The following is a 27,684-nucleotide window of genomic DNA, read 5'->3' as shown; positions in this document are numbered from 1 at the left end:
CCCTTAGCCCAGTCATGCTGACACAAAATTGGCCGTCACACCTGCCCTGGCACACTGATCCAAGCATCCTTGGTGAACCTGTGGGTCAGGCACAGGCTCACCCCTGTTGTCCCAGCTTCGGGGGCAAGGGAGTGCCAGGTTCTAAAGTTAGTCTATGAGGCAAATGTGTCTTAGAGTCAAAGTTATTCCCCAAAACTCTTTCCTCTCCCCTAAGATACAACTGCTGTGGCTTGAGATACATCCATGGAGAATGGCTTGGTCCATACATCAAGCATGTGGGATAAAAATACATCTTAAAGGCCGGGCGCGGTGGCTCACGCTTGTAATCCCAGCACTTTGGGAGGCCGAGGCGGGCAGATCATGAGGTCAGGAGATTGAGACCACGGTGAAACCCCGTCTCTACTAAAAATACGAAAAAATTAGCCGGGCGTGGTGGCGGGCGCCTGTAGTCCCAGCTACTGGGAGAGGCTGAGGCAGGAGAATGGCGTGAACCTGGCAGGCGGAGCTTGCAGCGAGCCGAGATCGCGCCACTGCACTCCAGCCTGGGTGAGAGAGCGAGACTCCGTCTCAAAAAAAAAAAAAATCTTAAAACCCCGGAGTCGATTTCACCTGCCCCACAAGGGGCCACAGAGACCAACACCCGAGGGAAGAGCAGATTCTCACCCACATCACAAATTGTATTAGTCCATTCTCTGGACTGCTGCTATGAAGAAATATTTGAGACTGGGTAGTTTATAAAGAAAGAGGTTTAATTGACTCACAATTCCACATGGCTGGGGAGGCCTCCGGAAACGTATAATCATAGCAGAAGGCAAAGGAGAAGCAGGCACCTTCTTCACAGGGCGTCAGGATGGAGTGAGTGCTGAGCGAAGGGGGAAGCCCCTTATAAAACCATCAGATTGGCTGGGCACGGTGGCTCATGCCTGTAATCCCAGCACTTTGGGAGGCCACTGAGAGTGGATCACCTGAGGTCAGGAGTTCGAGACCAGCCTGGCCAACATGGCGAAACCCCATCTCTACTAAAAGTACAAAAATTAGCCAGGCATGGTGGTGGGTGCCTGTAATCCCAGCTACTCGGGAGGCTGAGGCAGGAGAATCACTTGAACCCAGGAGGCGAAAATTGCAGTGAGCCAAGATGCGACAATTGCACTCCAGCCTGGGTGACAGAGCAAGACTCCATCTCACAAAAAAACAAAAAACAAACAAACAAAAAAAGCCATCAGATTTTGTGAGGATTCACTCACTGTCACGAGAACAGCAGAGGGTAGACCGCCCCCATGATTCAATTATCTCCACCTGTTCCACCTGACACATGGGGATTTGGGAGATTACAATTCAAGAGATTTGGGTGGGGACACAGTGCCTAACCACATTTCAGGTTCCCTGAGTAAGCCAGCTCCTGTTGACTGCAATTGCCAAATCTCTTTACATCGTTATTGTCCTCGTTTTTTGGCAAATGTGCCTACCTTGGTTGGAGGAAGTTAAATGATAAATAATGACCTATACGTAGGCATATGTTGCTGTCAGCAAAGTAAAGGGTGAGTGGAATCTGTGCTATAGTGCAGCTCTGCCACAAACTTGCTGTGTGACATTGGGCAAGATGCCAAGCCTCTCTGAGCCTCAATTTCCACATATGAAATACAAGAATAATGATAATACCAATGGTCAAAGTGCGCCTGCAAGGACTCAGTGAGGCAATGCCTATGGAAATGCCTGCTTGAGGGCGGCAAGGAGGCAGAGTGACAACCACGTGGGCCTTGTGGACAGTGAGCTGAGTTCAAATCCTGGCCCAGCCATTTACCAACTGGCTGGCCCGAAATCTCTGCAGGAGTATGCAGGGAATGCCAGCACAGACATGCATGAGCTCATGGGCAGAACCACGGGAGCCTACAATAGTCAGCTCCCAGAGCGAAGCCATAGTGTGCAGCTGCGGGCCTATCTGAGCTGTGGCCATCCCTAATGGGTGAGTCCTACGCAGCTCTTTCCCAGGCTCCTTGGGGTCCTCAGGCCCTGTGGCTTTGCAGAAGTCAGGGACCGTGACTGGAATCCCAGGCCGGCCACCTCTCTTTGCTTCCTCTTTCCACGTTTGGAGAAGGCATTTCCTCCCCTTCCAGCCCTGGGCCAGTGGGTCAGGTTTCCGCCCAGATGGAAAGTCCCACCCAGGGACCCCAGAGGGCAGCTCACCATGGAAACTCCACAGGGCGCCCGCCACACACGGAGTAAGTGGCCACTGGCAGGCCTAACTGGGGCAGGCTCCCAGTCCTGCCCACCAGGACGAGGAGGTGATCAGGAGAGGGAGGGGGACTCCAGCCAGACTTTAGATCTCAGACACAGAACAACATCCCTACATACGCAGAGCAAAAAGTGGGTGATCATGCGTGCATGCAGGTGTGCGCATGTGTGTGAGCATGCGTGTGCATCTGGGTGTGGGTGTCTATGGAATATGGGGCAGTGGAAAGACCCTGAATTAGGAGCCACAGCCTTGAGCCCTCTAAGCATTCTGAGCCTCAGTTTCCCTAACTGCACCCCTATTGGAGGCTGGATTGGACTCAGATAAGATGAGTAAATGCAATCATCCAGTAAGAAGTAAGCAACAGGTGGGCTCTGCCAGATGAAGACCCCCAGGCCTGTTGGAATAAACCACAGCCAAATGACAGTCTGGGCAAGGGGAGGAGGGGACACCGTGAGTGAGGCGCCTCCCGTGGTGTTCAGTTCAAAGGAGAAGCACATAAACAGAGATTCCCAAACTGTGTTCCAAGATTCTGGGCTTAGGGATAGGTGATCATCAAAAAAAGGGATGAAGGACAGATTCTGAGCCCAAGAGTTTTAAGAACCCTCCCTATGACTCAAAGCATCCACAGGCATGTTGACGGCCCTTGGAGATCCTGCCTTAAAGAAACCCATTTAATTGCACTTAACCAGGCACTTAGGAAAGTTACCCGAGCAGCTGCCCCACCAGCCCCCAGATGCAGCCCAGTGAAGGCAGCGTCGCCTCCGCCCAGCTCCCTCCAGGCTATACTGCATGGAACTCCAGGGCTATGCGGTGCACTGAGGCACGGAGCATTTTTCCAGGGTCAATTGAAGAAGGAACTCTAAGAAAGATGTTTCTGGATCGTGTGCCAAATTGTTACTGAGATGGTTCCTGCTGTTTGTCCATTCATTAATGAGGATCCACAGAATAAATTCCTCAGCATTCCAAGCCAGGGGGAAAACACTGGTCTGTCCCAAGCTCTTACATCAGACGGAAGCAGCTTTGATTCTATTTCTCTCTGGGCCTTGGCTGCCACAAGGCTCAAAGGCATCCTGACCCTTCCCTTAGGTTTTGACATAATTAGTCTCTTCATCTATTATTTGAGCTCCCCAGCGACCCACAGGCCACCTCCACACCTTTCATTAATAATCATCACAGTTAGCACTTATTGGGGACATGCTGTGTGCCAGGCACCATGCTGGACACATGCCATGTACCCTCTCACTTGTCCTTATAATGGTGCCACAAGGTAGGGGCTTTGTTATTCCCATTCTACAGATCACGAAACTGAGCTTTGGGAAGGTGCAATCACTGAGTCAAGCCCATTCTCGCAGTGAATACACTTAATTTGCGCTGTGTGTGTTCACCTGCCCACTGCTGCCTCCTCACTCTAGAATGTGAGTCCTGGAAGTCAGGGACCCAACTGTGCCCTTGTGGCCTAGAAGGACACAGATGCCTGACAATACTGTGATGAATAACGGGTGGTGAATCAGGATTGAAATAAGGGCCTGTCTGCCTGAAAACCCATGCCCTTAACGCTCGTGCCTTTTTGGTCTGCAGGGTTTGGTAAACCAAATGCTAACCTTAACCTTCAGTGTAACCCTAACCCTGATAAACAAACCTGTGCTAACCTCTAGCATAATCCCAAATGAATTAATTAATAAGCCATGAAATGCTCCCTGCCTGGCCCTGTCCTTGGCTCTGTGGGGCAAGGGCTCTGACCACAGAGGCTTGGGCCACTTAGGGAGAGGTGATGCAGGAGCTCAGGTGTCAGCATAGATGGACTCAGTGAAGATGGTGGGAGCACATGGAGTCGGCAGCAGGGAAAGGGCAGCGGAGACGGAAAGCTGAGTTTCCCTCCTGGGAGGCCTGGCCAGACCTGAGTAGGGCAGACCAGGCCAAGCGGCGCTGGAGCGGCGGTCACGGAACAGGAACGCCGAGCCGACCCCCACTCCCAGGAACGGCTACTCTGGCCTGCGAGGGCCAGCCCAGCGGGTGGGGAGGCGATGCCCTGCCCAGCTTCCTGCCCCATTCCAAGCTGGCCAGGAGCCCCACAGCCAGCACAGGAAATAACAGGGGCCCCCAGAGGCCGCCCAGGCAGGCCGTGCTCCGAGGCCACCCGGGGAGGGAAGGAGGCCATTGTCGGCCTTTGTTTCAGTTTCCCTAGCATTACCCAGGCTCCAAGAGGCCGCTGGGAGCTCACAAAGCTTCCCCCCACCTGCAGCTGTCCAGCCTCCCCCAGCCCCGACCCTGGGGACAGGCCTGCCAGGCCCCTGGTCTCTTAAAGAGGCAGGTGCAGGGTGGAAAATGAAGTCACATGCAAGTTGGGGGTTGCGGGGCAGCCCATGCAGGCCACAGCAGGCCAGGCAGGCAAACAGACAGATGCACCAAGACTGGGGTCTAGGTCCACACCAGGGTCAGCCCAGCACTGGGTCCAAGTGCAGGGGTGCAAATCTTTGGATGGAAAGAATGTCTAGGGCCCTGAGGGTACGACAAAGAAATGGAAGAAAGAAAACAGAGAGCAAGGAGACAATCTGGACATCTTGAACACCCCGCCTGGGCACTGTTCCTGATCCTTCAAGGGAGACAGCCCAGAAACAGGCTTTTTCTGCTCATTTGCATGCCTGGGTGTGGATGAGTGAATGCTGCATATGTGTGTATGCCTCTGTATGTGCATGCATTTGTAAGTGTGTGCACATGCACACTATGTGTATGCTGGCAGTGTGAACACACTCCTGTATGCATGTATGGGTGTGCATCTGTGTTATGCATGTGTGTGCATACCTGTGTCTGCAGGAATCTGTGTGGCTGTGCATTATGCATATACATGCACTTGGCTGTGCGTACATATGTGTGTAGTATGCAGGAACATGTATGTGAAGGCCCAAATATGTGAATGTGTGTATTGTGTGGAGTATGCATATGCCAATGTGCAAGTACGTGTGTGTGTTTACATGTGCATGGGGGTACATGTGCATTGTGTGCAAATGTGTATCTACATGTGTGTGAGTGTCCATGTGCATTGTGTGGAGTACGTTTGCACTGAGTGAGAGTATGAGCATATATATGTATGAATGTGTGCATGCATCCTTGTGTTTGTGTGCGTGTAATATGTGTATGTTGCGTGTGAATTGTGAATTTACACGTCACCACCAAAGAGCACGCACAGGTTTGTGCCCATCAGCAATCACTCATTCCCACACTGACCCTGGTGGCTTCTCACTAGTGGTGTGTCGCTGCAATGACATTAGGGCTTACAGCACACTCTAGTGCCCCTCATTCCACAAAGATGCAGTGTCTCCACTGAGTCCCAGGCACTGTGAATTAGCAACTACAGAAAGCGTGCCCTAGACTCAGACAAAACCCCAACTAGCTGTGCAGACTGGACCAGTCTCTTTAGCTCTTTGGCCTCAGTTGCTCATCTGTGAGATGGAAATGCTAATACTGTGTTTAACAAGGCTTAAATGAGATAATGCATGTAACAGCCCCCTGTCTGGCACCGAGTGGATGCTCACTAGATGGTTATTATTTTTTAATTGTTATTGTTAACACAGTGATAATTGCTGAGGATACAACAGTAAGCAAACAGGCACTGTCCCTGCCTCCACAAGCTTGCCAGGTTTGCAAGGCATTTAGCCTTGATAAGTAGAATAGCATAAGTAAAATACATCATATTTGCCGGACTAAGCATGAGTCTGATGTGCTAACTACTATCACGTATGGCCAGCAGCCATCAGTTAAAGCAATCAACCATGACAAAGGAGAACAAATTATCAGTGGAGGTAAAATAATAATTTTTTGAACCAGAGAGGCATCAGATAGCCAGGTTCAGCCTAATCTCATGTGTGAGTGTGTGTGTGTGTGTGTGTGTGTGTGCACCTGCCTGCACACTCAAGGATGTTAAGGGAATGTCAGCTGACATGACAGCAGCCTAACCCCTGTGGGCTGCCTGCAGTCTACAGCAGAGCACCATTGACCATATCCAACCCAGGAGCTAGGCCCTGCAGAGTGTCCACCCAGGAAGCCAATACACACCAGGTGGTGTGGTCAAGCTGACCTTGGCCATTTCCTACTGGGCAGTGGCCCATGGCCGCACAGTCCATGTGTCCAGCCCCACCCAGGGAAGGAACCTGATCTCAGGTCAGCCTCAGGCCTCCGCCTTTCAGAGCAGACCCTGCCCACCTCCCACCAACCCCCACCCCACCTGGCCTTCCCCACTTGGGAAACAAGTCATGCCTCACCAACCACGGTGAACAAGAATGGTTCCCTACAGACTCAGTTCCACCCCAAATCTGCAGGAAGGTGAAGCGGATTGCCCCAGGCACTGTGGCCATGCCCAGAGATTGCCAGTCACGATGTGGGGAGAAAGGCAGGAAGCTATGACGATGTGACGAGAAGGACGGGCCCATCTGAGCCTTCTCTGTCACCCATACAGACCCAAAGCTCAGAGCTAAGCTCCTATGGCACTTCCCTCCACATGGTGTCAATAGCAAAAGTAAAGGTGCAGGGTGCCATGCGGCACCCTAGGGGTTCAGCGCTCCATGCGGATTCCCTGTGCCATCCTCACAATGGCCTTAGGAAGTAGAACTATTATCCCCATTTCTGATGAGAAAATGAAATGACAGGGAGGTTTAGTAACGTACTCCATATTGAACAGCTAATAAGTATCTAGACCTCAAACCCAGATTTTGCTCTAAACAAAGTGAACAAAACTCAGGCCCTGCACTTCCCAGGACAAATACAGACGAAGAAGTGGAGGTGAGGTTCTGCATCTTGGCAGACATTTGCCAGGCACCTGCCAACTGCCAAGCCAGGGCTAGGCTGTGGGGACACAGAGAATCAGACTTGGTCACCGCCCCCTAGGAGTGAGCAGAGCATCAGGGAGCTGGGTATAAGAAGAGAAGGAACATTAGAACCAAGCAGAGGGCAGCGGGAGCACTGAGGGCCAGGATCAGGAACTCTCAGGCTCAGGGGGCACAAAATTATGTCAGGGCTATCATGGGAAACTTCCTGGAGGAGGTGTCATTTAGACTGAGCTTCAAAAAGTGCCAAGGGGACACACACAGTTTGTGGACCAGCAGCATCAACATCACCCCGGAGCCTGTTAGAAATGCAGAATCTCAGGCCCTACCCAGACCTGCTGAGTCTGAATCTGCATCTTGACAATTTGCACACATGTTCAAGTTTGAGCAGCACTGGTGCAAACCACCCCAGGACGCACAAGGCTGGGCAACACTGGAGGGAGCAGGATGGGCAGCAACTCCTCCAAATGCATGAGGAGTGATGCCATCAGCACCCCACCCCACACACCCCAACCCACAGACATGCCTGACTGTTTACAGGCAGGCTTCAAGTCGCCAAAGAACTATTGATTTCCAATGTCCACCGGCAGGACAGCAGGATCCTTGGGGACTTAGGAAAGGGCCAACACCAAAGAGAGGCCTTTCCATCCTCAGGGAGCACCCCAGCTTTGGAGAAAGTAAGATTGGCCCCTCCTTGTCTTTACAATCCTCATTACTGATGTCCCCCGAAAAGCACAACAGCACCAGGAGAGGAGGGGCAGGGCCATGGGCTTGCTGGGGCAGATGGTCCCAAATCAACTGAGCAACTGTGCTGCAAAGTCTCAATGCCAGGCCAGGGACATGAGACAAATGATAGCATCCTGCCATCAGGGAAGCCCCAAGTCCATCTCAAGAGGGTGAAAATCGGCAAGACAAGCCTAGCTCCGTGGAAGCGAAGTCATCAGCCAGGGTAGAGGTACAGGAGGAAAACAGGAGTCAGAAGACGCACTGCACACATGTTCATTTCCACGTGTCCTAGGCACCAGCACACTTGAGTCCAGAGCACACATATGTACATGTATGCACGGGCTCTGCATACACATGTGCACAGCAGGCATGTCGACGAGGAAGCCAAGTACAGTGGAGCCCAATGGGGGCCCCAAGGCTGGTACAGAGCCAGAGGAAAAGGGTGGGCAGGAAATGCCACCTCCTCCTCAGAGAACTGGTCCAAGGCAGCCCCAGGGAGCCCAGGATGCAGACCAACCAGCAGGCGGAGCACGGGGGCACTGGAGCCTCCCCCCGCCAGGGGTCTGAGTCAGGGCTGCAGCTACCTGGGCATGCTCACACACAAGCACACACACAAGTGCATGCATCCATGTGCACACAAGATACAGAATGCCCTACCCCATGGACTGCTCACCATGGTAACAGAGTGGCCACCTCTCAGCTCCAGGCACCACCTGACGATTTCTGAGGCCCCCTGTGCTGCGGGGGGAGCAGCTCTAACAAAGGCGCAGCCCAGGCTGCCTGGCCAGGGGTCCATGGAGCCGACCCGCTGGCGCATGCCTGCCACGCTCCCCCGGTGAGCTCGGGGCCACCGCGTCTTCCTACCCAGCCTGCCTGGCTCCACTTAGCTCAACTCCCCACAGGCTCCCCAGCCGAGCTAATGAGAAACTCCCCAGCTGGCCCCATATAAAAATGCATTTCATAAGTCTTTAAAATGCTGGGAAATTCTACATCTATTTAGTGAGACTTTTCTGCTCCTTTAAAATGTCCCTTGATCCTCATCAAGAAGATGATTGGGTTGAGGGCTCAAGCACAAAAGGTGGGCGCCACCAGCACACCAGCCCAAAGCCAAAGGGGGCCCAGGCAGCATGCACCACAGGCCACAGCCAGGCAGCTCCAGGCAAGTATCATGGGTGGGTGGGACATCCCACGGTGACCCAATGCAGGTCGGTCACTTGGGGAAGTGTTTAAAGTGAGACCCAGTGGGGAGCAATGGACACAGAAGAGGGGAACAGTCTCTCCAGCCTTGATTGGGGATTGAAAGAAAAAGTTAGAAGGTGCTGGGAGCCCCTGAGAAAATCTCCAAAGGAGAAAAAAAAGACCACCCACACAAAGATGTTCATCATGGCGTTATTTACAACAGCCATCACCTAAAGCAGTCCGAGCATCCAACAGGGGAGGGGCGGAGAATAACATTTATGCCCATCCACTCAAGGGCTCCAGCACAGACACTAAGGTGGGAGGTACGTGGGTCCCAAGATCACAGGAAGCTCAGGTCCAAAGGGGACTACAAGGAAACCCACTGCAAGTTCAGCGTGGACTTCATCTAGTAGCTTATAGACAAATGGAGCTCGAAAGGGGACCGGGAGAAATGCAAACGCAAGTGCAGAAGCGCAGGGGTGTGGGTGGAGTTTCTGTGAAGCTGTTGAAATAATAAATATGCACTCCAGCAAAACCCAAGCAGGGCAGGAGGCAGCTCCACGTGGTTCAGAAGTGCAGGCGAGACTGCACGGAGTGGCCTCGCCTCCCCATGGTGAAAGGCCCGGGCTTCTGGACATTTCTATCCATTTCCCCAGCCAAAATCTCAGGGCAAAGGACTGCAGGGGATGAGGCTGTCACCTTGGTAAGGAGCAGGGACCCTGACCATTCTCACCCCAACTTTTACCCAGAACCAGGCTAAAAGAAAAATGAGAGGCTTCGATGCATTCTTCCCAAGGAGGTCCCAGGACACCAGCTACCCCATTGCCGGCTTTACCTCCCATCTGAGCAGCTCCCAGAGCCTGCAGCCTTAACCCCACCTTCCCCTGCAAACTGCCCCCATGCCCAACACCCAGTTGTGAAAGGAGGGCTGGGGACGGGGCTGGAGGTGGTGTGAGTCCCTGCGGAGAGCCTGGCCCAGTGTTTTCCAGGCCTGGCTTTGAACATGGGAGATGTGTGCAAGGTCTTCAAAACATGCACCTCCTCTCCTTCCAGGCAGCAAATCCTGAGAGTTGGCTTCAGTTAGACTCTTCTACCTGACCCAGTAGTGACCGGGGCACAGAGCTGATTCCAGAGAGTCTCCTCTAAAACAAGGCATGGGACCCGCATTCTCACCGGCAGGTCTGCCATCTATAGTTGAGGCACTAAATTCATGCACGAGCGGCCTGGGTTCAAACCCCCGCTCTGCCACTTCTTGGCTGAGTGACCTAGAAGCAAGTTACTAGCATCTCTGTTTCTCAGTTTTCTCACATGTATGTGAAAAGCACTGGAAAGGAGCCCTGGCTCCTAGAAGCACCTCGTAAATGGGAATGACGGTTCCTATTAACCAGGGCAAGAAGATCTGTCCCATGGCAGGAAAGCCCAAAAGTCTGATCACAGTGCAACACCCATAAGGTCTCAGGCTACGGGGCCATCATGGTCAACTGATGATACTGAGTGTTCCTCTCAAACCACAAGTGTGTCTGTCACCATGCCAGAAATAAACTTACCTAACCTGCCCAGGCATTCACAAGAAGTATGTGTCAGCAAACTGTGTCCTATCTCTGGTCCACCCACGGACCCTTCTCCTACTGCCTCTCCCTGCTGCTGTTCCAGAGCTGCTATGCTGGATGGAAGCCATGGAGCAGACTCTGCCCAACCAGTCCCAGAACCCAGCCTGGAGAGGTGGGAGATTCCAATGAGACTCTGACTAGACGATTACATAAAAATGACCCCCTTACCCACTTCACGCTAAGCATGGTGGTACATGCTTGTAATCCCAGCTGCTTGGGAGGCTGAGACAGGAGGATTGTTTGAGCCCAGGAGTTCGAGACCAACCTGGGCAACATAGCAAGGCCCTGTCTCAATTAAAAAAAAAAAAAAAAGATGAGCAGCTTCAGCTCCCAGATCAAACTCAGTCATGGGGAAAGAGGAGGTAAATTTCCACATGGTCATGTTGGTTCCCTGAAACCCCACATCATAGACCTCAGGATCATGCATGATGTTTCTGGTGTCTGCCACTTAGAGACCTCATTCCAAAGGGCTTGTGGGAAGAGGGAGGAAATGCTGAAGGCAAGATGTGTCTCCCTACCAGGCTGGGATGGGCAGGAGAGACAGGGGTTAGGGGTAGGGTTAGGGTTAGTACCAGGCTGGGATGGGTGGGAGAGATGGGGGTTAGGGGTAGGGTTAGGGTTAGTACCAGGCTGGGATGGGCAGGAGAGGGGGTGGTTAGGGTTAGGGTTAGAGTTAGGGTTAGTGCCAGGCTGGGATGCACAGGAAAGAGGGGGATTAGGGTTAGCGTTAGAGTTAGGGTTAGGGTTAGTAGCAGGCTGGGATGGGCGGGAAAGAGGTGTGTTAGGGTTAGGGTTAGACTAGGGTTAGGGTCAGTAGTAGACTGGGATAGGCGGGAAAGGGGGGTTAGGGCTAGCGTTAGGGTTAGTAGCAGGCTGAAATGCGTGGGAAAGAGGCGGGTTGGGGTAGGGGTAGGTTTAGTACAAGGCTGGGATGGGCAGGAGAGAGTGGTTTAGGGTTAGGGCTTGTGCCAGGCTGTGATGGGCAGAATAAAGGGGATTTGGAGACGTTGGTAGGAGGTAGGTCAAAGGCACTGGGAGCCTTTGGAAGGCCGAGACTTGCAGATCACAAGGTCAGGAGATCGAGATCATCCTGGCCAACATGGTGAAACCCCATCTCTACTAAATATAAAAATTCGCTGGGCATGATGGCACGTGCCTGTAGTCCCAGCTACTCTGGAGGCTGAGGCAGGAGAATCGTCTGAACCTGGGAGGTGGAGGTTGCAGTGAGCCAAGATGGTGCCACTGCACTCCAGCCTGGCAACAGAGCAAGACTCCATCTCAAAAACAAAAAAAAAAAATAGAAAAGAAAATAAAAAAAAATCCATGAGTTGTCCAGAAAGAGATACCTTCATACCTACTAGGAAGGTTAGAATTTACACAAAGGAAAATAACAAGTGTTGACAAAGACCTGGAAAGCGTGGAATCTTCATGAGCGGTGGGAATGTAAAATGCCTGGGAGGGTCTGGTGGGTCCTCCAAAGGTTAAACAAAAAGTTACCCTATAACCCAGCAATTCCATGCCTACAAATATACCCAAAAGAACTAAAAACAAGTGTTCAAGCAAAAATTTGTACATTGCCAGGTGCAGTGACACACACCTGTAGTCCCCACTACAAGGGGAAGCTGAGGCAGGAGGATCCCTTGAGGTAGGAGTTCAAATCCAGCCTGGGCAGCATAGCTAGACTCCACCCCTAAAAACAAAACAAAACTTCTACGTGGATATTCACAGCAGCACTATTCACAATAGCCAGAAGATGAAAACAACCAAAATGTCAATCAACAATACCCAAGCAAAATGTGGTCCTTCCATACAATAGAATATTATACAGCCCTAAAAAGGGGTGAAGGACAGACACCTCCTGTAATAACATGGATGAATCTTGAAAATATTAGGCTAAGTGAAAGAAGCTAGTCAACGGAGAGTACATATTATATGACTCCACTGACAGGAGGTCCAGAAAAGGCAAGTCTACAGAGACAGAAAGTGGATCAGCCGGGTGCGGTGGCTCATGCTTGTAATCCCAGCGCTTTGGGAGGCTAAGGTGGGTGGATCACCTGAGGTCAGGAGTTCAAGACCAGCCTGGCCAACATGGTGAAACCCCGTCTCTACTAAAAATACAAAAATTAGTCAGGTGTGGTGGCACACGTCTGTAATCCCAGCTACTTGGAAGGCTGAGGCAGGAGAATCACTTGAACCCGGGAGGTGGAGATTGCAGTTAGCTGAGATCGTGCCACTGCACTCCAGCCTGGGCGACAGAGTGAGACTCTGTCTCAAAAAAAAAAAGAAAGTGGATTAATGTTTGCCTGGGGCTGGGAGGAGTAGGAGGGCAGGGGTGATAGCTAAGGATACAGTGTTTCTTTTTTATTATTTTTTTCTTTTTCTTTTATTTAGTTAGTTATTTCAGAGGCAGGCAGGCAGGTTATCACTCTGTCACCCAGGCTTGGAGTGCAGTGTCATGATCATAACTCACCGTAACCTCAAACTCTTGGGCTCAAGTGATCCTCTTGCCTCAGCCTCCCAAGTAGCTGGAATTACAGGTGCATGCCACCATGCCCAGGGCTATTTTGTTTTTATTCTTTGTAGAGACGGGGTCTCACTATATTACTCAGCTGGTCTCAAACTCCTGGGCTCAAGCAATGCTCCTGCCTTGGCCTCCCAAAGTGCTGGGATTATAGGCATGAGCCACCGCGCCTGGTCGAGAGTTTCCTTTTAAGGACATGAAAATGTTCTAAGTTGACTGTAGTAATAATGGTCACACATATCTCTAAATATACCAAAATTCACTTTAAATGGGTGAATTGTATGATATGTGAATTATATCTCAATAAAACTGTTTTTAAAAAGATACAAGCTGGGTTTTTTTTTTTTTTTTTTTTAAGAATCTAAAGATTTCTTATGAAAATCCAGCTTTCTGGCTTTTCTTTTAAAACCTCTGAAGATCTGAAGATCTGGCAACTCTGGACCCAGCCAGAATTCTGGCAATTCATGGCCCAGCCGGCAGGAGCTGAGGGTCAGCCATCCCCTTTGCAAGGTCTGTGTCACCATCCACCATGGCCCCCTCACGTATCAGCCCACCTGGGCCACTAGCCTGCCTTGGGTGGGCCTTTGAGTTTGTGACCCTGGCAAGGTTTTCCCATTTGCAAAGGACTTTCACATTTGTAAGGAGTTCACACCTATGGCCTGGCAAGGAGGGAGAAGTTGGGGTTGGCAGGAGAAGAAGAATGACCCATGAACTCCCCTGAAGTCACACATGAAACTCGGTGTGTGTCCAAAAGAGAATCCACACAGTTCCACCGGATGCCCAAAGGCACCTGTGGCTCAAAACAGGTTAAGAACTCCTCCAGCTCCACACCTCCAAGGCACTCCCACATCTTGACTCCAAATGAAGTGCTCCTTCCCCTGGGCCCACCATTAGCAGCCCCATTCACCAGCAAGTGGCATGAGTGGGCCTGCGCACTCCGCTCCCCACGCCCCCGCCTCCGGACTGCAGGATATTGCCATGAGCTGATCATTTCGCTTCTTTCCCTGCCAGGCAAGGCCAGGCTCTCCATCACTGTCAGGGCCCCTGCTTGAGGGCACAGAAGGAGCAAGCCTGGTTGTTTCTGGGGGCGGAGGGTCACAGGGTCCCCACTGGCAGGGTGCTGAGGGGAGGCCAGGGGTGAGTGAAGACGCAAACTGCGCATTCTGCTTCTTTATTGCAGTTCTCCATCACACACCCGGGGCTGGGCAAAGCAGGGGAGAGGAAGGCTCATTAAAAGCTTGCGCTCTGGGCCAACAGGGCCCCCCCAGAAGAGGGGCTGCTCCATGCCTTACAGCTCTCCCTTCCTCCTGGTAAATTGCCCTTAGCCCAGGGACACTGGGGGCCTGTGAGCAGAACCACCTATGCCCTGCAGCCACCAGGCTTGTCCTGCCAGGGACCTTCCAGAAGTCCCCATAATGCCCTGCCTTCAGGTCCTGCTCAGCTCTCCACCTCCCGAAGCCAAGTGGTGCAGAGGTGAAACCACAGGCTCTGGCTTCTGGAGGACTTGGGTTCGAGTCCCTGATCCACAGCTTGTCGGCTGGGGACCATGGATTCACTACTGTACGGCTCCAAGCTCCTTCCCTCATCTGTCAAATGAGGATGGGGATTCTCAGTAGCAGTGCCAAGGATGGCCTGGGAGGTTTTGCTTCCCCATAATCTTCTTTGGCATCTGCTGCCATTCTCTGATGTGGCCAAGTGACATTTTCTCAGTTTAATGAAAAGTATTAGACAAAAGCAGCTTTCACCAGGCCTTTGGCCCTGGTGCCCACCAGATGGCTGTCCCTAAACCAAGCCCATGGAGAAATTACGGAGCTGCTGCTGGAAGTGGCACCCACCTCACAGAGCTGTCACGATGGCTCAGCGAGATGCTGCAGGTAGAGTGTTCACTCAGTGCCTGGCACACACTAAGTAAGTGCTCAATAAATGTGACATCGCCCACATCCAGGGCTACCTCCCACACTGACTTCCGCCTGCCATCCAGGCTTGGAGCCATCTCACACGCCCCATGCTCAGGGAATACAAGCTGACTTTAATAGCCCAATTCCAATAGAACTGGGAAGGAAAATTTATCACATGCACGGCACAAACTACTAAAAAAAAGCCAAAACAAAAAGAAAAAACACCAGCAAAAATGAGCCAAAGAAAACAAAACAATTCCTGGCCTGGCTGTCTGGCTGTGGATTATCCACTGCCACGGATGCTCTGCCCTCCCTCTCCCCATAGCTGAGCAGAGAATCCAAAACTGGCACCATGGCGAGCCATGGCTGTGGAGTCACAAGGAGTGTGCATCCTCCTACATGCACGAGGCATGCTCAGCTCTTGCCTGGAAACTGGCAAATCCCACAGCTCCCACTACTCCCAGGCACCCCAGAGAGGCCCTAAGACTGGCTGCCCAACTATGGAACTACAGAACTACAGAACCCAGGTCCCTAGCATCAACACTGCCCTTGCCTTCTGCAAGCTGGGAGACACCTCACTGCCTAGGGATGCAGCTGGGGTGCTTGACACCCCCCTGCCCAGGGCTGTCTGTCTATAGCAATCACTGCCAGCACCCTCCTTGCACGCCACTGCTGTTCCCATCTGTCTGCATCACCTCCGGCCCCACCGGGAAAGCAGCTGGGAAGGAGGACCTTCTGTAGACAACACCGGGCTGAGTGCTTTCCTAGTTCACGGGTTTGGGGTACAGTGGGATCCTCTCTAGAGCGGGCAGCAAGCCTGAGCCCCCGCACCCCTCGTCTCTCAGGAGGACTACATCTCTGAGACACGGCGCCTTACGGCCTTGCTGTTTCCGCCAACCATGGGGAACGCACTCCCCGCACAGAAGGAGACACACGGGGGCTACACAGCCCCTTCCCCCAGACTCCTATCTGCCCAGTGCTGACCCCAAGGCCTGTCCTAGTCCTGGACCCTCCTCCCTAGAATTTGAGCACCACTCACCATGTTGGCTTCAGACAAGGCCCCTCTCTATGGAGGAAGCCCCTGTCACCAAGGGCCAGGGTACCTGCAGCCACAACAGTGCCCAAGCCTGGGTCAACCAGGACCCTGCAGACTCTGCAGGCAGCATTAGTTCCTGATGAAAAGGACACGAAACCAGGGGCCACAGGCTTAAGTTCGAGGGCTTAGTCTCCTTTCCCAAATTTCACAGAATCATCTTCAAGCTTCCTGCTGAATCTCTGTATTCTGTACTATTAACACTTTCTTGTCAACTCAGTTTGTTCACTTAAATGAATTTAGCATCATCGTAAGTCACAAATGTCTATAATATCACACATTAGACACATAACCATGAAAACATTAAATGTTTATATACCTGATGCCTAACTGCGTTTTTGAAATACTGACCCAGAGCAAATCTCTCTTCCTGCTTCAGTTTCCACAACTAAAAGAGGAGAAGCTTGGACTGAATGTTCCCTCATAGGCCTCCTCAGGCCTTAAGATTCTGCAAGACTGAAGCAGCTCCAGCTCCCCAACGAATCCAGAAAAAGCTGGTCAGGATCCCAGGGCAGGCCTGGCCCAAGGCAGGGGAGGAGGACAAGGAAGGGAATCCCAGCGCCTGCCGGTCAGGGAGCCAGGGGCATCACTGCCAAGAGAGGCCCTGGCTGCATGCGGAGCAAACAGGAGGGCCTGGGCCCTCGCTCAGGAGTTCCCAAAGACCCCCCAAAGCCAGTTCTAATCTCAGTACTCATGGGAAGGCTCCAAGCTACAAAACTTCACAGTTAGAAAAACTTTACTCATCCACCTCTTTTTACAGCTAAGAAACAGAAGTACAGGAAAGAGCTTATGTGGGAATCCTGACTGTCATGTCACCCCCGACACCCCACGAGTCTGGGCTCCCTCTGTTACCTCTCCCTGGAGGCATGAGCTCAGCTGTGCTAGTCCTGAGAGTGCAGAGCAGCCCCTTCCAGGGAAGGAAAGAGGAATTTTGATGTAGACTTGAGTTTAAAAGTCCTATTAAAGTGGTTTTTATGCAATTAGATTGGAATGAATGTGCAGTGACGCCCATAGCAGGGAGCTTCAAGGCTTGTGCAGTGGGAAAATCACCACCCATCTGAACTGTACCCACAAGAAGGAAATGTGGCCCTCGGGAGAATAAGGGAATATTAGTCTCCGTATGTAATAGATTTTATTGACCATATGGAACTGATATAAAAATCGTGTTGCGTGGGGTAGTCTGGACTGGAGGCAGGAATGTGACACGAAGAATATCATTTCCATAACCAGCTGGGTGGCTTTCTGAGTTCCTGGGCCAGCCCCCAGGACCCCCTGCAACTCTTCCACCAGCCCCCGGGCATTTACCTGCTGCTGTCACGGAGGAATCCCAGGCCAGCGAGAAGTCTGAGGCCTCCCCCTCTTCAACTGAAAGAGAGAACAGAGATGGGCCTGTGAGTATGAAGTCTGTACAAATAGATCAGGTAAGGCACAGGGCGAGGAAGAAGGAACATTTGTGGGGGTCCTTATTATAATACCCATCACCAGGGGAGAGGGGGCAAAGCCTACAAAGAGGCCTTTATTGGTTTCATAGAGATGTAAAATGATCAGAATAAAACAGGAATAGCAAGTTAAGTGCTGGATCAGTTATGATTTCCCCAGCCCTGTGCCCCTGGCAGACATCACTAATCAATCTCAGCACTGCCTCAAGAAACCAATAAGGTTGCTCTCAGAGATCAGCAAAGTGGTGAGTGCTCATGACCCTGCTGAGACCTGACCCACAGACAGACCTCAGGACACGCTGAGGTCAACTCTCCTAATGACAGCACGTCTGAGTGCTACAACTCATGAGCTGACAACATCAGAAGGCAACCAGCCTCCCCCAACTCCACCCAGGACCCCACAGAACCAAGCTGGGCAGAGATAGGTGTCCCCACCATCCCACACCCCAGGACATAAGCCCAGGCTGGTAGAGACCATACGCTAGGAGAATATGGGAGAAACACTACACAGCATAACAATACTTTTGTCCTGGAATTAATCCCAGTCTGGGGCATGTAATAATATTAAAGCTGGGTTATGGACTTTGTAAATGGAACTTTGTTTAAGCCAAAAATGTGCATACACAGTATTTTTCAGATTTAATGGCCTTTCTAGCTCTGCATATGTGCAGGTGGAAGCCACCACGAACCACCCTGTTCTCTCTGCACTGTCGATGTTCTTGCTGGCACCACGTGGGTGCACACTGAGCCAGGCACTGTGCTGGCACTTTGCAGCCATCACTGGGTTTAGTCTTCCTCAATGGACTCTCAGAGGGGTATCTGAGGTCTTACAGGTAGTGAGAGCCACGAAGAGTTTGGGCTCAAACCCAGGGTTTTCTGTCTCCAAGGTTGCTTTGAAAACCACTGTTGACCGGGGTACAAAGGATGCTATCCGGAACCCTAGCAACTCAGACTGGAGGGCAGTGACCCCAACCCACCACATGGAAGGCATGTACAACATGCATGCAGCCGCCTTGCGAGTGGAGCAAGCAGGCTGGCTTGTGGTCAGAACCTGAGTTCTAGCACAAGGCACAGCCCGCCTCCAAATCTCAGCTCTGCCTCTTACTAGCTGTGTATGACCTGAGCAAATGATCTAACCTCTGAGTTTCTGTTTTCCCACTTCAAAAATGGAGAAAATAATGGTACCTAAGCCATAGGGCTGCTGGGAGGATTAAATGGGATAACATCTGTGCAGCATTGGGCGCTGTGCCGGCACAGGGTAACTGCCCCTATAATAATGTCAGGGCTGTCATCTGCTGGAACAGTGGCCCAACCAACCAAGTGGGGGTCGCTGCCACGGCTCAAACAGTCCTGCTCTACATGGTGCTCAATCTACCCTCTTGACCATCTAACCATGGTCTTCCTCCTCCCCAAAGCCTCACCGAATGGGTTTCTCTGAACCCTGAGAAACAGCACATGCAAGAGGGAACATCCGTGAGCAACTAGCCAAGGAATGCTAATGAAGTGTGCTCTCTTTTCCAAGCCCGCATCCTGAGAGTGGACAGGCAGGATCAAGACAATGAAATGCACAGATAATTTGAGCTGGGACCCAAGCTATTGTTTTACTTAGCTAGTTACAGCTGGGGTGGGTTTTCAAATGTGCAGCTTTATAAATAGCAATCAAGACCTCATGTCAGACAAAATTGATATTATTCACTAAAATGATTCCAATCAGACAGCCTCCAAAACACGGGTGGCTAATGCCTAAAGCCATCAGAAGTGGGCCATGCATGGAAGGAGCTGTTGTTAACAGTGTTCGATGCTATGCCAAAAAATCAGTTTCCCTTACATTTCATCTTTTACTTACACACACACATGTAAATATATGGTGCTTCTATTAAGAGACTGCTGCCAGTGTGCAAGGTTACCATGCTGCCATTTTGTTAGACACCTTCAACAAGGTCTCCATGGGTCCCTAAACCTTAAGAATGACGTAAAGCTATATGAGCTGATAAAGAGGTCAGATATGTTAAATTTGAAAGAAAAAGCACAAAAAATATGTTCAGCAGAATCCCTTTTGTGTGCATTAAAAAGACATGTCCAGGGCCGAGCACAGTGGTTTATGCCTGTAATCCCAGCACTTTGGGAGGCCGAGGCGTGCGGATCACTTGAGGTCAGGAGTTCAAGGCCAGCTTGGCCAACATGGTGAAACCCCACCTCTACTAAAAATACAAAACTTAGCCAGGAATGGTGGTGTGTGCCTGTAGTTTCAGCTACTTGGGAGGCTAAGGCAAGAGAATCACCTGAACCTGGCAGGTGGAGATTGCAGTGAGCTGATACTGCACCACTGCTCTCAGCCTGGGCACAACAGAAGGAGACTCCATCTCAAAAAAAAAAAAAAAAAAAAGAAAGAAAGAAAGTGGATCGGTGGTTGCCTGGGGCTGGGAGGGGTAGGAAGGTAGGGGTGATAGCTAAGGATACAGAGTTTCTTTTTTTTTTTTTTTTCTTTTTCTTTTATTGATTTAGTCATCTGCAGGTATCACAGCATTCATACACGACCCCAGTTCTCCTCTGACCTCTGTGCACCCAGGTATCAGGACAAATAGTCCGCACACTTGCACCCACTCAAGGCAGTTTAATTAAGAAGTGTGACCACCCAAGTCACTGAACTTGAGGATGTCCCAAAGATGCCAAGTCATCCTCTTAGGAAGATCTGGCCTCAGCTATAACGGGAAAGAGAACAGGGAAACACCCACCATTTTGGAGCTCTGGGGGAAGTCAAAGCTCTGTGCTGGGTCCCACAAGTCCAGACAGGCCTGCAGGGGCAGAAAGAGGAGGAAAGTGGCCCAGTGCTAACTGGCTGGGGAGGTCCAGAGTGGCAGACCTCACTACAGGCTTCCTGGTCCCACACTGCACGCAGCAGTGTAACACAATGCAGTCCCTGGAACCACGTCCCTGTGTGGTGAGGGGTCTGTAGGTCACCTTACTTACGACTTGGGTGTTAATGCGTTTTCCTACAACTGCAGGCACCACCCCACGAACATGCCCTCCTCTAGCCCATATTCTGTTTTTTGAAGGTAGAAGCACACCTTCAAAGGTGAATATGGGCTACAGAATTCAAAAAACAGAAAAACAAAAACAGAATATGGGCCAGAGGATTGTTTTATGAGACAGGCTCACGCTCTGCTGTACAGGCTGGAGTGCAGTGGTGCGATCATAGCTCACTTCTCAGTCTTGACCTCCTGGGCTCAAGTGATCCTCCCACCCAAGCCTCCTGCATAGCTAAGACTATAAGCGTGTGCCACTTCATCTGGCTAATTTTTTTATTTTTATACTTTTTATAGAGACAGGGTCTTGCTATGTTACTCAGGCTAGTCTCAAACTCCTGGGCTCAAGTGATCCCCACCTCAGCCTCCCAAAGCACTGAGGTTACAGGCATGAGCCACCACGCCTGGTTTTTATACATTCTTGATGAGAAAGAGTCAACACCCAACCCCCCACCACCCCCATAAGGCCCTGTGCTACCCGGCAATGAGTGTGAGGTTTTTTCTCCCCACAGCTGCACTCTTCTGTCCAGACTGGATCTCCAGCAATGGCATCACTAGCAGGGGCAGAAGGCACAGAGGAAGGAGGGCCCGTCTGCAGCTGGAGCCGGGGACAGGTGGCCCTAACCCACACCGGCAGCAGGCACTCTCTGGGGGCCCAAGCAGCGAGCCCCCGACATCCCTAAGAGGGAGTTCTGCTGCCGAGCCCCACTGCACACTGAAGACTCGCAGCTCGGAGAAACCCCAATCCGCACAGGGGCCGATACGGACAACACACCAAAGGGGCTACTCGGCCAGCCCGCGGGCCTCCTCCAGACGTCCCTAGCTCCATGTCTAGTTGTTTAATTTATACAACAATTGGCCCCACTGAAGCCAAGAGATACACACCCCCACCCTACCCCACTTCAAGGGGAACACAGGACTCCTGTGGATGATGGGCATTTGTAAGGTAGGTGGGTGGCCAGGGTGTGCCCACACTGGAGGGCGCACAGAGTATATAGGCATAGGGAGAGCACATGAAGCAAGTGTGTGCACACAGAGAGGAGGCATGGGGGCAAGTGTGTGACACAGAGCAGAGGCATGGGGGCAAGTGTGTGACACAGAGCGCAGGCAATGAGGGCAAGTGCGTGCACACAAGGAGGGCATGCAGGGTGGATGTGAATACACAGGGAGGGGGCACATGGCAGAGCCCAATTCACCACGACGCTAATGAAGCCCCAGCTCCAGAGCCCTTTGCAAACACAAGCCCCTCTGCACACTGGGAGGGGTCCCAGCAGTGGGGTTCTGTAGCCCTACATGTTTTGTAACCTTTGCAAAGGAAAGATCTGTTACCTACTTAAGACCTCTCTGTCTCTGTCTCTGTCTCTGTCTCTCTCTGTCTCTGTCTCTCTCTCTCTCTCTCTCTCACTCTCTGAGACGGGGTCTTTCTCTGTTGTCTAGGCTGGAGTGCAGTGGTGTGATCACAGCTTACTGCAGGCACAACCTCCTGGCTAAGGTGATTCTCCTGCCTCAGCCTCCCGAGCAGCTGGAGCCACAGGCACATGCCACCACGCCCGATAGATTTTTGTAGCTTTTTTTTTTTTTTTTTTTTTTTTGTGGAGGCAGGTTTTTGCCATGTTGCCCAGGCTGCTCTTGAACTCCTGACCTCAAGCAGCCCTTCCACCTTGGCCTCCTAAAGTGCTGGGGTTACAGGTGTGAGCCACTGCACCTAGCCCACATTTTCTTTCTACTCCAAACTCTCTTCCATCCCATTTCCTCTCCTGTCAGTCACCTTGAGAATGGCCACAGGCATTTTGCATTCTTTGTCTCAAAGGACTCCCCCAGTTGTTTCAGCCGTACGGCCCCACACACAAGCTCTGTGCTGGGGTCAGGCAGTGGACTTCAAGTACCCTCTGTTCAAGCACACGTGCAGGCGTGCATACACTCATGTGTGGGATGCAGAAAGGCTCTGGAGTGGCCCAGGTCACATGGCCAGGCTGCAGCTGCCCACTCCTGCCCCGTGGTCTACCAGCTCCTGCTCATGATTCCCAGACCTGACCTTGCAGGGCAGCTTCTGGCTTAGCCCCTGCATAACCCGAACACCTCTCCTTATTCCTTCCACCTATTGGTTTCCTAGTCTTTCATCTGCCTCCCTCACTAGGGCATGGACCATGCCTGTCTTGTTCACTGTTATAGCCCAGTGCCTAGCTGAGTGCAAGCATAGTAGCAGGTGCTCAACAAAAAACAAAAATTTTATTTTTGGAAACGGAGTCTCACTCTTGTCACCCAGGCTGGGTGCAATAGTGTGATCTCAGCTCACTGCAACCTCTGCCTCCCGAGCAATTCTCCTGCCTCAGCCTCCCAAGTAGCTGGGGTTACAGGCGCTTATCACCATGCCTGGCTAAATTTTGTATTTGTAGTAGAAATGGGGCTTCACCATGTTAGCCAGGCTGGTCTTGAACTCCTGACCTCTGGTGATCCACCTGCCTCAGCCTCCCAAAGTGCTGGGATTACAGGCATGAGTCACTGCACCCTGTCCAAATTTTTTAATCAATAAGCACACAGGATGTGTGGTGACATCCCAGAGGGCCTGCAGCAGGGCTGGGCTTTGTTCAGAACCAAGCAGTGGGCAAGGCAGCCACAGACACACCTGTCCCCTCCATGCCACCACTGTCCCCACTCCATCACACTAGAGTCACACCGGCTCTGGGAGCAAAAGGTCACACGTGCCAATCCAGCTCCCTCATGGTGCTCACACTTGCCCTGGCCTTGAGCACAAACCACTCCTGCCTGGAGTCAGGAAGGCACTGAACAGAAAACTCTGGCCACAGAATCCAGTTACAGAGTGGATGGAGCAGGGAGTGCTTCCTGCCCATGCAATGGGAATCATCATCGCTCATCAGAGATGGGATCCTTCCCAGGGCTGAGTGCGACCTCAGTAATCAGGTGGCCCTGGGAGGGCCCAAGGGCACCACAGTAGCCCCGTGAGGAGCTCCTGCTAAAACCCTTCACCGGACAGGGCCTTGGAGGCCCCGCCCCCACAGGGATGGAGGGGGCTGCACAAGGAGGTGGGAACAGGCTTGCTCTTAAGACTCCCAGCTGTCCTGGGATAATCCCCCCAAGCTGTGGAGACTGATGGGCGATGTCCAGCAGCCTCTGGACAAGGGCTGCTGTAGAAAGCCCTTCAAAGGAGCACCCCAACACATCCTGTTAAGAGAAAGGGGATGTTTGCGGCCATCTCTGAAGTCCTGGGGGGCTTCCAGTTCCCTGTGTGAGTCAAGATCCTTAACAATGGACAAGAAGGGGCTCAAAGAGGCCAGAGGGCCCTTAGAGGGCACCTGCTTGGTGGCAGCAGGTCTAAGACCAGCTCTCACTATTAACCATGGTTCCTGGGGTGCATTAAGAAGGATTCTGGGGCTCTGCCAGGGCTTCAGGCAGATCAGGACTCCACGTTGACTCTCAGCTCTGGGGTTACAAGTTGTGGGAGGCTGATTGATGAATGGGAATATAGAGTCCCCCCAAATGCTGTCGCCCCAACTCCACAGCAGGTGCATAAGTAGCTGCAACTCTCCTGCTCTGGGATTGGCCACAGTTCGTCCCCTGTGCACTAGCACAGGCCTTGCCACCACCGAGATCCCTTGTGTGACAGGCCTCTGGATTTTGGATATCCAGTGGCACAGAGCAAGTGGCACTAGGCAGACACCTGCATGCACCACCTCCTCCAGGTCACTTGCTCCTGGCCTGGAGAGTAATGCCCTCTACCCAGAGGGCTCCCCAGCACCTCACAGAGGCAGAAGAGATGGAGCTGGAGAGGGAAACAGAAAGGGAAGGTTAAAGCTGGGCGTGGGGTCTGGAAAAAGAGCCCAGAACACAGCAGTGAGGCCTAGACAGGGCTGGGGCCCTGCTCAGGAGTTTGTCAAAGTCAGGCAAGATGTGTTTTGGCAGAGAAGGTTCAGGTCAAAGGCAGGAAAGCTCGGGGGACAGATTCTGAGGCAGACAGTCGCAGGAGGTGAATGAGAGACAAACAGAAGCTAGTGCTGGTCCAAGGGTCAGAGGAGGCCTCTAGTAGGGCCAGGGAAGAACCCAGAATGCTCCTTTCTGAACTCCAAAATCCACGCTAGGGCCACTTGCTTAACCTGGCTTCAAGGCTGGAAGAAGGCTCTGGGTGTGAGCTGCTGCACACAGGCACAGAAGCGCACTGTTCTGGGGAAAGGATCCATAGATTTCATCAGAAGATCTAGAACCACCTCCATCCCCAAAATAACTTTAAGCACCCATAGACCAATGGCTCTCATTTGCGAAGTTTTCTCAGCTACTTTCCCCAAGGCCTTGGGAAATCTCCCCATGCTTTGCTGGCCCCTGGGATGATCCCACCCTTACAGCATCCCATGCCTCCCCAGAGACATCCCTGTCCCAGCAGAGGTGGTGGCCAGGCAAGGGGCACGTGACTGCCCCTCCTTAGCTAACCCTTAGGGAAACCCTCTCACACACTGCAGGCCAAGGTCATGACAGGTAAAGGGGACAGCAAGAGCCCCAAGTCTCATTGTCAAGCATGAAACAGATCATCACTGCTCCTGACTTACTACTGAGCAACCTTCAGGAATGGAAAAGCATAGACCAGGCAGGGAGGCCCAGCAGGTAGAGCGGTACAGGCCAAGCACTGCACAGAAGGCCAAGCAAAAGTGGCGAGAAAGAGCTGAAATGTGACCCACACTCTGTCTACCCAGCACTGTGTCCTGGGTGCAGGGCTGCGAATGCCCAGAGAAAGGGGTGCCCATTCCTTTGCACAAAAGCATAGCCAATCACTTTTCTACAGCCCATGATCATCTTTGGCATCACACTCCTAGGTCAAATGACCAGGGTCAAGTGCAGACAAACCCAACAAGGAAGCCCACATCCTCCAGGCTCCTTTCAGGTGGCGATCTGTTCAGGCAGTGGGTGGGGTGGGGGTGATTGCATGCAAAAGCCAAGGCTCCCTGCAGCTAAAGATAAAACCACCCAACACCTCCACTGACAGGCCCCTTGGCACCAAGCTCAGACCCTCAGAAAAGCCATGATATGACAGTCACATTACAATTACCTTTGTTTAACTCTCATGATTCACCGTGACCACTTGCTGAAAAGAGAACAAGCTGTTTCAACAGCACAGGTAAGATCACCTGCCACTATGCCCCAAAGTGAGGGTGAAAGGGACAGGACCCTCTGACTCTGTCTCATGGGTCTCTCTGTCCACATCCTGCCCCACAATATATGGGCATCTCACCAAAAGGAGGCTGGGTCTAGTATTTAAAGAAACCTATTTTTTAGGCCAGGCACAGTCACTCACACCTATGGTACCAGCACTTTGGGAGGCCAAGGCAGGAGGATTGCTTGAGCCAAGGAGTTCCAGGCCAGCCAGGGCAACATAGCAAGATCCTATCTCCCTAAAAAATTTAAAAAGTAACCAGACATGGTGGTATGTGCCTGTCATCCCAGCAACTAGGGAGGCTGAGATGGGAGGATCACTTGAGCCCAGGAGGAGTTCGAGGCTGCAGTGAGCTATGATCACATCACTGCACTGCAGCCTGGGTGATAGAGCAAGACCCTATCTGTTAAAAGAAGAAAGAAAGCCAGGTGCAGAGGCTCATGCCTGTAATCCCAACACTTATGGAGGCTGAGGTGGGCAGATGGCTTGAGCTCAGGAGTTTGAGACCAACCTGGCCAACATAGTGAAACCCCATCTCTGCTAGAAATACAAAAATTAGCTGGATGTGATGATGCACACCTATAATCCCAGCTACTCAGAAGGCTGAGGCACAAGAATTGCTTGAACCCAAGAGGCAGAGGTTGCAGTGAGCCGAGATCACACCACTGCACTCCAGCCTGGGTGACAGGGCAAGATTCTGTCTCAGAAACAAAACAAAATAAAAAAGAAACCTGTTTTCAGACAACACAACTCCTAACCAGAAATCTTCTTCTATCCAATCTAGTGCTTTCTAAAAATAAATACATACAATTTTAAAAAAAAAATTAAAGCAGAATATTCCAATATGCAAAGAAAAACCATTGCTAAGAATTACTGATAGATGGTCAGTGGGTCTCCATGTCGGCGCCATTTTGGCAATGCTTGACTTTCTCGTTAAACTGACTTTAGAACCAGCACCTCTGGAAGCTGCCACGCTACTAGAGACTCCTCATAAACTGCTGCCCTGGAGAATTGTAGGCAGAGGGGCTAAAAGCCTAAACCTTGCTTAGCCACTGTGCCCCTTCCTCTCCTTGCCTTGCTATATATAAAATAGAACAGAAAGACACCAGGGAATAATCCAAGAATTCCAAAAAGGAAGTTCATCTGTCCTTACAGGAAAAGTGACCCTTGCAGAAGTCACACAACAGAGCTCATCTAGCTACGGCAGTGAGGTAGAGGAGGGAACCTGGAGAGACACTATAAAATGTTGGGGTGTGAGAAGTGGGCTCTGGAATAGGCTGCTGTCCCCCAAGTGATCACTTACAGGCCATCAGATCTCAGGCAAGAGACTTGATCCACCCTGATCTTCCATCTCTGTAAAATGGGGATAATCAGAATACCAACCTCGGAGGAGGATGGAGAGAACGAAATGAGATGATACCCTAAAGCACTTAGCTCCAGGGAAACATGCAATCAATGTGAGCTCATGTTCCTGGGATAATTCAAGCTCCCCTTCTCCCGCCAGGTTCCTGGCTGGCTGCGGAGGTTTCACTCTCCCTGGAAAGACAGGAGAGCTGAGTTTTGAGCAGGGAGATCAAATTTCCCACTGAGATTTAGCCCACCCCGCCCCACCCACAGGAATGCCCAGCTAGAGCCACAGCTGCCTCAGCATCACTGCTTTCCTGTTCCCACTACAGTGCAGGGATGGTGTCCCTAAATGTGGAACTGTTTGGAGGTGACAGCCAAGGGGCTCAGCTTCCATGCCAGCTCATCTCCCTCTCACCCTCCTGTTCCCCATCATCACCCCAAAAGAGAAAGGCTAGGAGATCTCTGCAGAAGGAGCAGACACTAACCCCAGTAAAATCTGTATCTTGGGCAACTCTGCAGAAAGGTGACTCCTCTCCTCCATCTTTCCCTAATAAAAACATGATGATGATGATGATGATGATGTGTAAAATAGGACAATGAGTGTGAAACACTTGAAGTTTTCTTTGTTTTG

The 27,684-nt window shown here is 51.6% G+C and overlaps 1 protein-coding gene across 2 annotated transcripts in view; it reads right to left on the bottom strand.

Annotated features, from left to right (window-relative positions):
* Positions 1 to 27,684, bottom strand: part of ZNF423 (zinc finger protein 423) — a 367,833-nt gene that overhangs the window by 283,729 nt on the left and 56,420 nt on the right. For both annotated transcript variants that reach the window (XM_055299154.2, XM_055299155.1), the window contains exon 2: positions 17,386 to 17,445. In XM_055299154.2, coding sequence (XP_055155129.1) covers positions 17,386 to 17,445 — 60 coding nt within the window. The remainder of the gene's footprint in view (positions 1 to 17,385; positions 17,446 to 27,684) is intronic.

Source organism: Symphalangus syndactylus, chromosome 11 (genome assembly GCF_028878055.3).
Source record: "Symphalangus syndactylus isolate Jambi chromosome 11, NHGRI_mSymSyn1-v2.1_pri, whole genome shotgun sequence".
Lineage (NCBI taxonomy): Eukaryota > Metazoa > Chordata > Mammalia > Primates > Hylobatidae > Symphalangus > Symphalangus syndactylus.
Note: the sequence above shows the minus strand (reverse complement) of the source record. Positions and strands in the feature narration are given on the sequence as shown.